Source organism: Brachyhypopomus gauderio, chromosome 2 (assembly GCF_052324685.1).
Source record: "Brachyhypopomus gauderio isolate BG-103 chromosome 2, BGAUD_0.2, whole genome shotgun sequence".
NCBI lineage: Eukaryota > Metazoa > Chordata > Actinopteri > Gymnotiformes > Hypopomidae > Brachyhypopomus > Brachyhypopomus gauderio.
In genome coordinates, this window is record NC_135212.1 from 24489262 (window position 1) to 24506235 (window position 16974).

General features: G+C 42.0%; 1 protein-coding gene across 1 annotated transcript in view; it reads right to left on the bottom strand.

Annotated features, from left to right (window-relative positions):
* The window catches only part of smad3b (SMAD family member 3b), a 17680-nt gene extending 8414 nt beyond the window's left edge, over positions 1–9266 (bottom strand). Inside the window, exons 1-5 of the mRNA XM_076992336.1 lie at positions 8797–9266; positions 2303–2496; positions 2001–2135; positions 1017–1091; positions 859–909 (exon numbers count right to left, since the gene is read on the bottom strand). Of these exons, the coding sequence (XP_076848451.1) occupies positions 859–909; positions 1017–1091; positions 2001–2135; positions 2303–2496; positions 8797–8999 (658 nt within the window). The 5' untranslated portion in view covers positions 9000–9266. The remainder of the gene's footprint in view (positions 1–858; positions 910–1016; positions 1092–2000; positions 2136–2302; positions 2497–8796) is intronic.
* Positions 9267–16974: the final 7708 nt, after the last annotated feature.

Genomic DNA, 16974 nt, shown 5'->3' on the forward strand with positions numbered 1-16974 from the left:
TACTTGGCGCTAAGAACGTTTTGGGAAACTCACCCCAGAAAGACAATGTCGAAGAAAATCCAGCAGCTGTATGATGAGGAAAGAAGTAAAACAGGTTATTGTGAAGAGTGCAACAAATGTGGCTCTGACTGGGGATCACTGGACCTCTGTTAGCAACAAGAATGATCTTGGTGTGACAGCTCATATAGATGATGAATCTATAGATGATGAAGATCCAGTCATTTGCTTTGAGCATGCAGAAGACCACTTCTAGGCACTATGGAGATGCCTGTGGCAGAAGCCTGGGAAATTAAAGAAATTGCTAAAATGCTATTAAAAAACATCTTCTGATTTACTTCAATTCTTCCAATATCCTGAGCAAAACTCTCAAAATTAAACAACATTTTTGATCAGAATTTCCAATGTTCTGAACTGTTTTCTGCACACTACACATATATTGGTCTGTGTAGTAGACTGGTGGAAAAATAAACAAGATGTTGAAGTTTATGATTATGTTCATTGATTCATTCATCATTCAAACTTAAATTAATATTTCTCATGTTAAATACTGAAATGCGATTAAAACGCGATTAATTTCGATTAATTAATTACAAAGCTTCCGATTAATTCGATTAATTTTTTTAATCGCGTCCCACCCCTAATATTATATATATATATATATATATATATATATATATATATATATATATATATATATATATATATATATATATACACATACATACACATTTATATACGTACGTACGTACGTACGCATGCGCACACACACACACACACACACACACACACACACACACACACACACACACACACACACACACAGCTGTAAACTAAAGAGCATTGGAGGGTGACTCTTACCAAGGTTGTTATTTGCAGGAGAGACAGGGCTGGGTGACAGGTTTGGGGAACCTGCAACAGAAGCATCATGCTTGAATGAAAGATCAGCCAATAATCCAATTTTATATGAGCTGACTGACTGGAATAGGCTGATCAGACAGGGAGAAGGGAGCTGTGACCTGTATCCATGCTGTGGTTCATCTGGAGATCACTGCTCTCACCATCTTCACTGAGGTACCCCGGAGGAGGGGTCTCTGAAACGGAGATTAGCACATAACCAGATTACACACGTCACACACATCTCAAACATGCTTCAGACACTCAAATCTGAAGCAAAAATAACAGACTGTCTATAAAAATGCTCGTGTACCGGAACCGTTCCAGTACATACTTGTGAGAAACTTGACCGTGTTTACACCAATTATTGTAGGGACCAAGGATGCATAGTGAACTGAGGGTGGGACAAGAGCAGTAAACACTAGCAACAAAACATGGATTTTTTATCCAAAATGCAAGCGTGGGTCAACTCTAAGTGATACGTTGGCTAAAAATAATGGAAATACCACATGCATCTTACGCTTAACACAATCAACCCAGCATCATAAACGGCCATTACAGATGGAGATTCCAGCATTACTGCAGCTGAATTCAACTTCCCAGTCATGTGGCTTGCTGATCTGTTAGCTAGCATGCCATGAAGCACAAAACATTATGCTAGCAAAATGTCCCGCTCCGTTGTGTGATAACCTTTCCTCAACAACTTGATATGCCCTTGCACATTGTCACAGTTCACACTGAGGAACCTGCTCTTCTTTGGTTCCACCTGGGGACAAACCTTTAGTGTTCCCAAACCCTAAAACTGCATTTGGTAGAAATGAGACAAAACAAATAATACAAACTGCAGTGGTTCCTTATTGGTGGAAAAGGGCCAACTATGAAAGCGCAGCACTCCATGTCTAATCCAGTTTGACTCACTTTATGAGGGCCCAGATAGACTTTGATTTTGACAAAACATCTTAAGTCAATAAGGTGAAGGAGTGCGAGAAAGAGAGAGACAGCCATGAGAGATGGTGAGATGGTCTTTGTGTGTTTAGTCCTGAGGTCATGTCTGGGTGACTGTGTGAGTGAAAGTGGGTGTGTGTCTGGTTTTCCGTGTCTCTCACCAGGTATGTAGTTGATCTGAGGCTCTATGCCAGCAGGGAAGTTAGTATTCTCAGGAATCGAGTGGCTGTAGTCATCCAGAGGGGGGAACTCGGCTGGAATATCAGTGTGTCGGGGGACCAGCACTGGTGGCAAAACTGCAAACACACACACAAAGCCCAAACCTCAGTGACAGATCAAAGACTGTCTCTAGAATTGTGTACCGTCTTACAATGCGAGTTACAGATAATTCTCCAAAGCTTAGCAGGAGAAGAACTCCCTGACCCTGTGTGCATGCATGAACATACCCAAAGCAGGGGCTCACCTGGCGTCTCCACACGCTGATAGTGGTAGGGGTTCACACAGACCTCATCCTTCTTCATGTGGAAGGCGAACTCACACAGGTCTACGGCACGCAGCTCGTGATGGGACTGCAGGTCTGGCCAGCGCCACAGTCGGCAGTAGATCACATGAGGGAGACCTTTCCTGTGAGAGACCTGCAGACGGCCGTCCAGAGACCTGAGGAAGGAGGAGGAGAGAGAAATGTTCATGACTGGAGCTTTGAAAGTCTTTAAAGTGTGTAGCCAAAGCGCTGTTGCACTCTAACTTGTAAAATGTTCCGACATAAACCTTCTCATTCATGCATCAACACGTGTACGTACCCCGACCCCTAACCGCCAGTGCCAATGCTGATACAAATACTTGAAATTACTTAAAAGAATAAATACAGATACTAAGTGAAGAGTTATGTACATTATGTTTTTCTGTGCAACCTCATCCTAGAATTCTTTCTGAACGGATGAAAAATTACACAATTAGCAACGCAGCGACCTGTGAAGTCGATACACGAGGAAAAGCACGTTTGATTTAAAGAGACACATTCCATTTCTTTCATTTTGTGCCAACACCTTCCAACAGTGCAGCCAGACTATGTGCTCTGGGATGCTGGTAACAGCGCACACACAGCAACACATAAAAGGCTCCATGTTTACACATTTTATCGTGTCCACTCATGATTCATGAGTGGACCACAATGATTCATGAAATCACTTCTCTCACTGAATAAAAAATCTTTTCAGGATCAGCACCAATACAGTTCTGAAATGGCTGAGATACTACTGCAATATTTATTGGTTGGCAAAGTGCTTTTGTAAGTCAGAACGTAAAAGAACCAGTTTAAAAATGTAAAAAATAAATAAAATTATCAACCCACAAAATATTCATCAAAAATTTCTTGACTGTTCCTTAATTTCCTTGTTCATTTTGTATCTTGTATTAGTTTCTAAATGTGTGAAATTTAAATTATGCAAGTGGTTCATCAGGACCAGCTCACTGCCCTCATGGGCCACAGGCCACAGACTGGGCACTAGGCTACATGTGGGTGAGTGAGTGAAACACTGATAAGAGAAATAATGCATCAAATCATCGTTCACTCTTGGACTCTCCCCAACAACAGAGCTCCAACTTCAGTGTGATGTTTCTTTTATAATTTACATTTACGGCATTTGGCAGACGCCCTTATCCAGAGCGACTTACATTTTATCTCATTTTTATACAAGTGAGCAATTGAGGGTTGGGGGCCTTGCTCAGGTGCACCTCAGTCATGACCTCAGGTCTGGGAATCGAACAAGGCCTGTCACAAGAAAAGAACAAGTCACAAGACCAGTTCCCTACCACCAGGCCATGACTGCCCTAAAAGTGGATGTGGGATTCGAACCTCTGAAGTTCCTGCCCTTTGTTTCTAATTTGGAGCATGCTGCTCAACACGTTGAGCTACCTGAGATTATAATCTCCACACATCTAGAAAATCACACCTAGTACAATTTTTGCGAGAGCAAAAATTTCTAAACAGGCTAATTTAAAAAAATCTTAAGATTTCATAATTCAAACATCGGTTGTTCTCCTCGTAAATTATCCGCAATAAAAAAAAAAACAAACAAAAGCATCAATTAAAACAGAGCTATTTTTAAATATGCATATTTTATTCACCATGAAAGGAGACACAAAGAGCCGGCCCATCTGTGAGAATGAGGAGTGAGAGAGAGAGCCAGTCTCTACTGTTCAGACCATCGACACAGACAAAGGCAGAGTCTGAAGACAAAGGCAGAGTCTGAAGTCTTCAAGTCACTCTAGTGGCCTGAAATACACTCTCTATTCTAACTACTGCAACCCAGACGCACACTAGACCCCAACCCCTTTCAACCAGAAGTCAAAGCAAAGAGTACCCCCCTCCCCAAAAAAGCCCTGGGGCTGAAACATTGGGGGTAGGGAGACACTAGATCATAGCCAATCACTATTCCACAAACTAGGGTTGTGCTGATTTTCATTTATGACCCACCATAGCGATGGATGGTAACCATTGCGATGCCACGCCCACTTTTTTGTTTTTCCACAAACATGAACTGACCTTCTTTATGAACAAATCAGGTATATCACTTATATGAATTAGAGTCAGGGATGAAAATTAAAATACCCTACTGCTACAAATATGCCCAATTGGCATAATATTTATTATTATTGTATTATTAGGATATTATTATTTATATCTAGGTTATAGCTTGTCTTTGTTTTTTTCTACATGTCTGTATTAATTTTAAACATTTCATGTTATTCATGCAAATAGAATAATCCTGCTCATTGTGCGTCGGGAAACTTGCTCATTGTCAACCGAAGTATGACGTTTAACTTCAGCGAAAGCATTAATTTTGCAGTGCATAGGCTACAAAATAAAATTGACATGAAGGTGTTTATAAACACATTTATTAAAAGTTGAACAATAAAACAAAGCGACAGAGCTTATGAATGGCTATGGCATTTACATTTTTTTGAAAAAGCTTTAAAATAAATCATCATGGATTTCACTATATCACAGCAGAACAACAAATGAAGGAAAGAATGATTAATGAAAATATAATAAGAGCAAGAAAAATATAAAACAAACAAACAGAAAGCATGACTTCCCAAAACACGCTAAACTGTAATAACTTAAAATGCTAAGAGGGCTGACATTCTGTAGCCTATTCAAACACGTTTACATGTCAATGTTTCTGGCCAAAAAAACCAACATGTTGACCTTCTCTGGCTTTAATAAGCTGTGGATTGAGGTGACCACACTACCCGTGGTGCTGAAAACTCTTTCTGAGGGCGTGCTGGTAGCGCATATGCAGGGATATTTTTGTGCAATTTTTGCCATTAGCTGAAACCTGTTCTGGGCCATTCAAAGGAAGTGGAAGGTTTTTTTTCTTCTTACACGTTAAAGCCTGGGTAGAATTATCAGCATATAGCTTATTTTACACTACTTTTATTTTATAATCATTATGTTTTTATATAGTATATGGGCCCCTTTTAAATTTGGTCATGACTCACCAACAATATCATCGTCCATCGCGATGTTTCACTGTAAACATCGTCATCTGCCAATTAAGGAGACATTGCCCAACCCTATCCACAACCCTGATCGATGCCAAAGTAGATCAGTGGACACATGATGTGTACGAACTAGGAGATGTTAAAAGGGAATGTCTGGAGGTAGTGGGGAACCAAGTTGGGAATTGTGGCTGACCAGTCACCTCGGGGGCTTCCTTCTCTCACCACTGGCCTCATAAGGTTCTCCCCACAGCTCAACCACACATTCTCACACATCCTGATCAATGCTGTTATCTCCACATTCACTAACCACTTCTTGGTGACCTTATGTAATGAAGCAAAACCAAGAGTGTTGTGTGCCCGCCTGCATGGACGCATTCTGGAATCCCAAAGCTATTTCTATTTCAGAAAGATGTAAAACTGTAAAGAGAGTTTGTCTTCACCCCAAACCTGTTTCTGAGGGGTTCTGAATATAGCAGGAGAGGAGAGAACGTGTGCTGAAGCCACATGTGGAAGAGCCCTGACCTCAGGAAACACAAGAGCAGCTGCTGATCTTCTGAAGTGGCCCCTGCGAGTACGTAATCTGTGCTCTGACCTTCAACCACCTGAAAGCACAAGGCACCCTCTCCTCCCTCGGTGAAAGGAACCGAAGCACATAACGGCAGTCCAATATCTATGATGTATTACAGTTGTTTCTGCAGTGTGTGTGTGTGTGTGTGTGTGCGCGCGCACACGCACTTCCTGGCTTCTTCCTCTCCTAACCCCCAGCCCTGAGGCTAAACCACAAACCAAACAGCGACCCACGCCCTCCCTAGGGCCCCTGCAGCATTCCTGGCTGCTGAGCAACTGTGTCGCACAGTGCACAGGACAAACACACACTGCGCTGCGTGTGAAGCATCCTCTGACCTTGTGTTGGGGCGTGTGTACATTTTCAAAGCCTGTGGCTTCTAAGCAGTGGCTGGTACTTCCTTGTAATGAACATTAAATTAATTATTGTGGAGCCAAAGACAGACATGGATTAGTGATGGTCTGTGCTTCTGTGAATCTCCCTAGTTCCATCCCCATGGAGATAATAACTCAGACTACAACAATGCAAATGTATGATTCAAAATCAAACTCAATCTCAGGCCAGTTTCATGTCATAAACACTCGTTAAATGTGAACTAGGGGCAGCAGAGAAGTTGACACAGTGGTGTGAAAGACACTGTGTGACTAAGCAGACAATGAGGAGATGCTGAGAAGCAATCACGTGTTGGTTTCCGCCCCGTGGAGACGTCTTAGAAGAACAGGATGCGTGCGCTCAAACTGTCACTACACCCAAATCTCAGTGGGCGAGAACTGATGGGAGAAAAATAAGATGCACAACAAATGATCTCCAATTAAAGAAGCCACTGATATGTTTTCTCTGGTCAAGTTCAGCACACTTGCTTTTCACCCCAGGCGTGACTCTGTAAAGTCACTCTCACAACATGAGTCATGGGGGATTCCCGGTCAGCTTTCTCTCCCTACTTTCTCACCCTGTTCTTAGCCTAAACAGTCTGCCCACTGAGTAAGCAGCAATTGCTGACACACAAGCTAGATTTCTGTCTATCCTACAAATCTTTTTGCAGCATGTTTTTAAGTAGAAAAGCCTAAAGTAGAAGGTCACACAATAGCGCTAGTCTTTTTTGACTGGTCACTGACAGGTTACATCCTGTATACTTCTATACTGTTCAAGTACACTTGGCATGAACAGTGGTTCTGGTATGAAGCTTTTAATATACAGCTTTTGGAATTGAGGTCTGTGGAGCAAACATAGTGAGTGCACTGGTCCCGGCATCTGATGCTGTCTGGCAGACAAAAAGTGGGTTATCGGAAAAGACAATCTGACTTAAGAGTTTCTGAAGAAAGAGAACTGCAATTGTAGCTATCTACTGATGTAACAGAAAAGCTTACTTAGATCAGTCAAGCTAGTAAATGTTCATATGAACAAGGCTACTCATAAAATCTCTCAGATTTTTAAATCATGCAGTGCTGAGTTACGAAACAAGCAGGTGGAAGTCTGGTTGTTTACCACACTGAAAAACAACTCTGAGCCAACTGCAAGGGTACCAGATCCAGTCACGCTGGAATAAGAACATGAAAAAACTACACAAAAATTATATATATATACACACACATACACATATACACACACGGTTGCTCTTATCTGGGCCTTTTAGTCAAGTATGAGTAAAGAGAAATGTTGGCTTTCAATCAGCAATACCATGCTATGGCATCAGCATAACTAACACTGACAATACCTTTACACACCCACACCATCGCTCAAAAGAAAGGTTAGTTTGACTACACTGTGACAGAACGAGAAAGCACATGTCATTTCTGGGCATAAAACAATTTATATTTTGTATTTAATCAATAACTTTGAAAATAACCGATTGAATATCCGTATGTAAATTTCTGTGGCTGTCAAATCCGTTCAGAAGCAGCTTTCAGTATGCCATAACAGGGTTTACTTCCTCCTGAAGGTTAATTGTTTCTAGACATTCACCACTGGCATACTACAAGCAGACTAGTATGGAATTAGCCACTGTAGAAAATAACTTCAGCGGACTACAAGTCTACCAACACATCAGACCTGGCATTATATGCCAGCATCTTGCAGCATCAAACATACTTTGCTAAAGGTGACTCCAACAATGTGACTAAATGCATCCATCTTTCAGTAGTTTAGATGTAAATTAAGTCATTAACATTGTCTTGTGCAAAATAAGTGTTTCTAGAGAAATTTGGTTACCAAGTAAAAACCGTTCACAACTGTAGTGGAAACAGGCGTCTGAAACCTTTCATAACTCTAAAATCTAAACAAACTCGATGCAAATAGGCTGTGTGGTGCCCTAGACACTGTTTCACTACACACGTTATCAATAACTATTGATCACAGATTACATCGTGTTTCCTCTCAGAACTGCTCACACCAATATCCACTCTTCCACTTACAAACATGTACAACAATTCCTTAGCTAGGTTAGCGAGTTAGCCCTGCAGTATACGGTTGCTAATGTAACCTTTGAAATTGATAAAAAAAATAACAGTAAACAGTAATTAATTAAACAGATAATTAATATTATATTTCCTTTTTAATGAGGTAAAGAGGTATTTTATGTGCACTGACGTTTCGATAAGCAGTTAGCCATAGCAAAGTTTACATCAGCCACCAAGAGAGCAAAGCAAAGCCAGCTGCTCCAGCATAGGCCGACGAGCCACCGCAGCTAAGCTAACCATCAGCTAACAGGGCTATTTATCCACGTAGCCCCCCAATTTACAGACTAAATACAGCACGTATTGGCTAGCAAACATCAAGTATCATTGTGCACGCATTTTGTCTGGTGCTAATATTGGGTTTTAATGGGCCACAACAGTAACTACCAGCTAGCCAAGTTAGCTGAGCAGACCTGGGCCGTCGACACACACCTTGGTATGGTGATGCATTTCGTGCTGAGGTCCTGGGTGGTGATGGCCTTTTCCAGCTCGTCCAGTTGCCCGGTCTTCTTCAGCTTCTTTACTAGACTTTTCACCGCCTTCTCACACCATTTCTCTTCTTGTCCGTTTTGCTCTCCTTTCTTCCAACCAAGGAGCCTCTTCACAATCGGTGGAGTGAAAGGCAATATAGACATCTTAGGCACGGTTTCGCTTACAGCTCGCTCTCTCTCTCTCTCTCTCTCTCTCTTTCTCTCTCTCTCTCTATCGCTTGTAAGGCCAGTCAGATTCGAGGAAAAAAATAACAAAACTCCTGTATTTTAGAAAGCTGCAAAAATCAGTAAAACTCTCGCCCAAACATCAAATAACGAAACTTTTTAAAAGTTCCTCCTATCTATTGCAGACACACAGCTAGATGAGGGTGGACAATCAGTACTGGATACTCAGCAGCTCAGTGCAAACCAGCCCCGTCCCTCCCCTCCCCTCCCCTCCCAGCCCCGCCCCCGTCCTCCTCCTCCTCCTCTTCTTCCTTCCCCTCCTTGCTTAGATCATAGCTTGACATTTTAGGCAGTAAAAGTAACATTCACCACCCTCACATGAGTGCATATGATCTTTCTTTTAGGCAGTTTACTTTACAGTTTATTTACTAAATTTATATAATTATCTTCAAGCTGACTCAAAAATAAGCATTTGTTCTGCCAGTTTATTCAGAAAGCCCTCTACATTTTCATTTTACCACCATAGACCAATGACCAAGCTCTCTTGAAAGTGCCAGCTGCTCAAATATAACCTTTAAACGAACCAGCAAACAAACAAAAATAATAAAATTCATTAAGTTGCTTGCTGGCAAGTCCTGAGTAAAGTGTCAGCACCGTGGCTTAGGACAAAGGGGGAGGGGTTAAAAGCAGCCATATCCCTGCGTGCACTCAGATATATATGCAGGCCTGTTGCAGCTTGTCCCATCTATGCAGACACTGGGGGATCTCCCATATCTGTACATGTCTATTCAAGATCACACTGGCCCTCTAAGCTAGCTGGAGAACATACATGCTGCAGAGCTTACAATGAACCTATTTTTTTTTTATGTATTTATTTAGATTGCAATAAAAAAAATACTTGATATCCTTCTGTGTCTTAGAACTCAAGATGATCCAAACACTACAGAAGGTGTTAAACGTATGGTGTCATTCTCTTCTTGTCTGTTTTATACATTACAGTGGTCACGAGAAGTCAGAATGTGTGACATTTTGCTCATTGTAACCTGCTGTCATTTGCTCACCTGCTAATGTTATTTTCATTGAGCAGCTTCCAGGAAGAGTTCAGTGGTTCCCCACTATCAGTGCTGTGTATTCAAACATTGTTCTGATGGATTTGGGTATATGCCCCATTCTCCCCATGATCTCTACCACCCATTGTATAACCTTGTTAATCAAAAATGAGGTACATATCCAAATTAAGCATTCAGAAATCTACCTCATTTTCAAACGTGTTTAAAACAGGGCTCTCAAGTTTTGGATTCATGTCAGAGTGTGAGAGTTGTTGACGGGGGGTGGCGAATGTTAATTGTTGAGCGGGGGTGGCGAACGTAAGTTTTTGAGCGGGGGGGGGGGGGGGGGGGGGGTTGTATATCGCGATCGATCGCCAGTGGAGGCCGACATAGATATGGATCGGAGGTAAATAAACTAGATTTTTTTTTCTCGCCGTGTGATATCGGAAGTGTGGCGTGTGAAGACGGTCAAATGCGTGTGTCACACGCTCAATGCGTGAGACTTGAGAGCCCTGTTTAAAATCAATAGACATTCTGAATCATGCTACTGTGAGTCAAGGTAGATACTGCTATGACTCGGGCTAACTCATTGTTCTCAACTGTATCATATAGCTGTACGCTGTTTAAAAAAAAGAAGAAAAAAATGTGGCTAGCTGGCTGCCCTCAACATGTGAAGTGTCGACACGTTCTTGTCTTTTACAACCCGCAGAGCTGGATCCGAATATAGAGGACCCCACTTAAGCTAATCCTTCAACCCCCCACAGTAAAAGCGCTTTCATTTCACCTTGAATGAATCCTGGTGGCTAGTGGCCGCTTTGGTCCAGTGGTGGAGTGTTATTGATAAGTGCAGACCCTGCTACTCTCTTTGGACGGAACTGGCTCGAGGCTAAAAATACCTCAGTGTAGAGCCCAGTCCTGAAAACACCTTCTTCCTTTTATCTATTTATATCACACCATCAATGGACACCGCTATATTTTCCCAGAGTCCTTTGGTGTCATGCCTTCAAACTGTAGCGAGAAGCTCTAAACTCTTGACAGTGGATGATATGGTCCATCACAGAACGCTGTGATGAAAGAAACATCAAGCTGACAACTGTATCATATTTTGTCCTTCCTGTCACCAACACTGAATCATCCAGTTTACCATCTCATGGTGTAAAGTCAAACCTCTACATCTGTGGCCCTTCAAGACCTTTTTACCAAACTGAACGATGATTAAAATCAACACCTGCAACGTAGGTGTTGATTTTATGCATCGGCCAAAGGACCTTAAGCATTTAGAGCTGAACACTGCAGCAATGCTTGGGTGAATGTTGCTGAGCAGACTGAGCTGGGGGCTGCTTGTGCTGCCATGTGCCTCTGCTCAAGCCCAGCACCTGTTTCCACCCTAGGGACCGGACCAGGACAGCTGGTGTGGAGTGTGGACAGAGCCTGTGTGGGGTGTGTGTGTGTGCATGCACGCGTCTGTGCAAGATCGGGGGCAGATGGGCTGTGAAAGACCAGCAAAGGAGAAGGGCAAGTTTCAGGTCCAGGGCTACGGGGTGGGGGAGGGGGTGAAGCGTGGACAAAAGGCTGAATGGGTAATGACGGTATACAATCTGATGGGTAACAAAGGTATTGTGCCGGACAGCACACTGGATCCATGGGAAGCAGCCCAGATTCAGAGGGGAGTGGCAGGATCAGCAGGACTTTACACTACAGTGAGAAGTGGAGGGAGGTGGGGATTATACCGCTCCGTGTAACCATAATAACTCATAACACCGATGGATGGATAGTCTTTGCTTTTAAATACATTTTATTAAGGACCTGAACGCCTTCACTATTTCTCATACTTTAAAGTCATTGCAAAGTCAGAGTTCTGTCACAGTTTGCTCATCTATACATTTTGCCACTGCGCATCTTTAATCCATGCTAATATCCTCTATCCAATATTCCTCACAATCTGCCTCTCAGGGTCAATGCAGGCAGGGTGGCAGGTTCAGTATCTGGGGCAGCAGTTTTGTTTGAGCCACCCTGTATTACCCCGTCCAGATCCTCCAGGGCAGCCACGGCTCACGCCACCACATGCCAGTTCCTGTGACATGCTGACGTTTAATTATGGCCACACCCATCTTAGGCAAACGCCCCTGCTCTAATTTCATTTTACTTCTAGTACTGAAAGTCAGATGTTATGAGATGGTGCCATTGTTTATACATTCTCTGTCGACATTGCATGACGTTATAAATAACCTGGGATTCAGAGGAAATGATATCTGATGAATGGCGATCCTTACTTCACGCAGTCGACAGTTGTTGACTCACACGAGTGTGTGTGATTGTTTTAACTTTTCTTTGAAAAAAAACGTGGTTTATTATTTATCCTCAAATGAAGATAGTTACAACGATTCTGAGACTGGATCAATGCTGTATTAATGTCTTGAAATAACGAGATAGTTTTAGTATACTGGACCAACTAAGCCGTCCTTTCGATGGGCAATAAACAAAGAGCATTAAGTCTCATGTTATAACTGCGTGTTGACATCTAGTGGTCGGATCTTATATTGCATTGTTAGACCAATTTAGCTAGATAAACTGATATTTAAAAGATACAATTTTGTGATGTAGTGTGAAGACATACAGCAATCAGAAACGTGTAAAACATTAATTCTATTAAATGTCCAATATATGTGACCTCTAGCTACGATGCATATAACTACTGAGTTACAGATGAAAATTGTAACATTTAAAAAACCAAAAGCATATAATAAACAGTCACTATTCTCCTTCACATGCATCGTCACACGCACACGTTTCCCTGCTGACTGTCTGGGTATGTTAGAAAAACTGTCCGTGTTATACAGCATGTAGACATACACATTACAATCTTTTGCAAGAGGTCCAAAGGTCAACACAAGTGTTTATTTTCCTGGAGGAACTGATCACTGTCTCACACTGGGGCGGAGAAAGTAGGCATGCTCTGTGGTATCTAATACTCCAAAACCAGGAGGGCAAAACCCCTATTTGGTATAAGAGGCATGCCCGTCCCGGCGCACCCCTCTCTGGGGACACGTTAAGCCAGCTGGGTGCCATATATCCTAAGTGCTGCGCCGTTCGAGACGAAGCAACTCCCGCACGGCCTGACTCTGGCTCGGTTCCGCACACGCCCGTGTCCCAGGAGATGGAGATCGGCAGAGGCGTTGGGCAAACGAGCGGGTTGGGTATTCATGCGCCTCATGATGAGTGAGGGCATGAGAGCACGTTTAGCCTCAGGCTTTAATGAAGGAGGATTGGGGGAGCATTGGCCTGCAGCTGCCCAATATACACCCTGCACACACATGCAGACACAATTGTATTAATATATTTAAGAGCGCTCTCGACTGAACCGTGTAATCCTGTATCTAAATGTTATTGCTTAATCGTAGATGTAAGCTTAACATCAGCAATCAGAGAGGATTGTTCTGGAAATTGTTTAGGGTTTTTTTTTTCAAACAATCAAATTTAAACGAATAAAATGGTTTTTCTTATAGTGACCAGAAAAGTGACCCATCTTCCTTGGAAGTCTGTGGCGAAAAAAAAAAAAAAAACAGAAACACACACATACACACAGACTGACACACATATACACACAAATGAGGGCTTCAGCATAAAAATCAAAAGCACTCCTTCCTACTAAACTAATTATTATGAAATTACTTTTAGCACAATCATAGAGCCCCCTGCTATGAGAAAGTGTTTCTGTACGCATGAAATTGCCTAAGTTAATATGGGTTATGAAATGGGGCTAATGCTGTGGATAATTCTGACTACGACGCACACCAGTGTTATTTTCCATGAAATTGGGGCCTTCTCTACTGAGGGAGCCCTACAGCGGTTTGCTTGTAAATGGCTATGTATGGGTAATTAAGCATTACTCATGAACATTAAAACATGCTTACTGCGGCCAGCCGCTGGCTGGGGAATGTGCCCTCTCTTGTGAATACAGAATAACTCCAAACAGAATATTTCAAAAACTGCAAAGAGGTCAGCTTAGTATCTGGCGTCCCTGTTCTGTTCTGCATAAAATCAACCATTTAGAAAGAAGAGATGTCAGTGCATAATACATAATTTGCAGCTCACTAAATTGTATTCTTCCTCAATTTTTCTTTGGTTTTATTTACATTAATGGTTTAGGAATGTTGCAGAACCCCTCAAATTCAATACGACACCAACAACTAAGTCTTTTTTTTAATAAAAAATTTATTGTCTTACAAATTGGTGAGGCTCACAAAGCAAGCTACATAATGCTTAATTAGTTCACAACAGCACTGCCATTACCTCATGTATCGTTTCATTAATTTGATGCAATTCTGGACTGATGCTCCAAGCGATGCAATAAAATTGTAACTACCATTGCCACAAATCGTGAATGTTACTTTTATAGTTTAATAAATGTAATGGATATGAACTGTTTTGCATTGAACTCTCTTTATGTGACCGAGTGATGATGGTGCTGTCATACACTTTGCTTTTGGTACTTTTCCAGTAAATTACAAAAGGCCCGTGTTGGCTTTGGAGAATTCCTTTATTGTTTAGTAAAAAATCATCCACTTTTCCCATGGAAAAGAAATGTCTGCTTTTTGATCACGCACATTTTTATATATTTTATGTCTTTTATTGTAATGATGCAGGAGTTAAGGAATTACATACTGCATTTCAGAAGATGTAGTTTCCTCTACTCTTTAAGTAAACATGTAGAGTAAAACAGGAGTACTGACAAGAGTACTGACAGGAGTACTGACAGGCATGCAGCCAGTTCAAAGTCAGTTATTTTTTAAATGTGTGAATGATTAACGATGACTTATTATGGAATATCTAAAGAGGTCTCTCTCTCTGCCTCTCCTCCTCTCTTTCTCTCTCTTCCTCTCCCTCTTTCTCTTCTCTCTCTTTCACTGTCATTAGTGTACCTCTTCCATACTCTAGACCACATTCTTCACAATCTTCCAACAGAGTAATAGGAGTCAGAATTCAACAACCCACCAACAAATCAGTATATGTACAAGCCATTTGAACACATACAGATACATGAACGGCTATTGACCAATGATTATACATGTGAGCATTTGGGCACAGTGTACACACAGTGTGGACATGTGTGAGACCACGTGTGTTTGTACGAGCAGGTCAAATGATTAGCTGGGGGAACCCAGACCCGTACGGATCTGTGTGAGCTCGTCAGCCGCCTGTAACAAAGTGACCTGGTAAAATATGTGGATTCCGACCATGGGTGCGGTCGTATGTGGGCATGACGACTGAGCCCTGTGTGTTATCACAGTAGATTTGGAAAAGATGGGGATGTTTGAGAGAGACACTAAGGGCGGGAGTGCAGGTGATAAAGAGAAAAGAGACTTTACTTTTGAAAAGAGCTGGTAAGGCTGTTGGATTTGACTGGTTCTGTGGTTAACCATTTAAAATCAAGATAAATCGGCTTCCTGAATGGTCCTTCCATTCATTATACCAAAATAGCAATAATAATTATGAAATTGAAAGAATACTTGTAGTAATACATTATCTATGGTATCTGTGGTGAGAGGCACAGATAACCAGATAACAGGCAGGGACCATAGCTCTCTAAGCACTCTTTATAGCAGCATAGCACATAGTCTCTCTCTCTCTCTCTCTTTCTCCCTCTCCTTCTCTCTCTCTCTCTCTCTCTCTCTCTCTCCCTCTCTCTCTCTCTCTCTCTCTCTCTCTCTCTCTCTCTCTCTCTCTCTCTCTCTCTCTCTCTCTGTGTATTGACGCATGCGTCCAGGAAGGTTGCTCCGTCTCATTCTCTGTGATGTGCTGGAGTGTGTTCAGATGCGTATGTAAGCCATGGCCCCTCCCTCTCCTGCTCTCATTAGTGTTAGCTTTGTGACAGGCTCTGCCTAAATGCCGCACATTCTTCCACTTGCTTTCCACCCTGTGCAGCACCCGCTGCCAAACACAGATGTCCCGCATTTAACCACACAGCCACAAGAGGGCGGGGGAGGAGGAGGGGGGGGGGGGGGGTAACAACAGCCTAAAGGCCGCAGGTCTATGACCGATGCCCCGGAGGCCTCATGTAAACACACCCTTGGTACGGTCAGCTCCTCAATCAGCTCCTCAATAATTCACAACAGCAACCTTTCCTTTCCTATGTAACTACAATACAACGGTTTCAATGAAAGTTTATCTTATATGTTTACCCAATGCACTCAGTAAAACATCACTTAACAGACAAGAAAAAGTTTCTACCATAAACTCCCCAAATTACTGTTATACTGTTAAACTGGCCCACCATTAAACAGTGCTCCTCAGTGAATGTCCTAAATGGAGCTCAATGTTTAGATTGAGGTGGATCTTTGACCTCATGAAGATCTTCTGGTATCAAATCATTTGTTGCAAACCATCTTCCGTAAAATACTACCCAGTGAGCAGGTTTGCCTTTTTTCTTTATGTGAGATCCCGACCCGGAGGAGGATGTGTATCTGATCTGTCCAGCTAGCACCTGGTTAACAACAGGATGTGTGCTTGGTCCATCCATCTTTTATATTGGCTCACCATCAGCATGAAAGCCCAACAACTACATCTGTTCACAACAAAAAGGGAAAGATCACTTGACTTTATTTCAGCTGCACATCAGGTTTGTAGACCTCACAGTGACTCACACTAGGTGGTTTCTAATATAAACCATTTTAAAAGTAAAAACTTAAAGTAGGCCTACCTTTTCCCCGTAAGGAAGAAATTTGAGGGTTGTGCCATAAATATTCTCAGATACTTCCCAGACATGTGTATTTATGTAATGATAACACATATGTATTTTTGTACTGAGCGTTTGTATTGTTTTGTAGTGTTTTGTGTTGTACCAAACCTGTCGAACTTACTTGACCTACATTACTGTGATGTAAGAAAGAATTTTATGAAAGAAT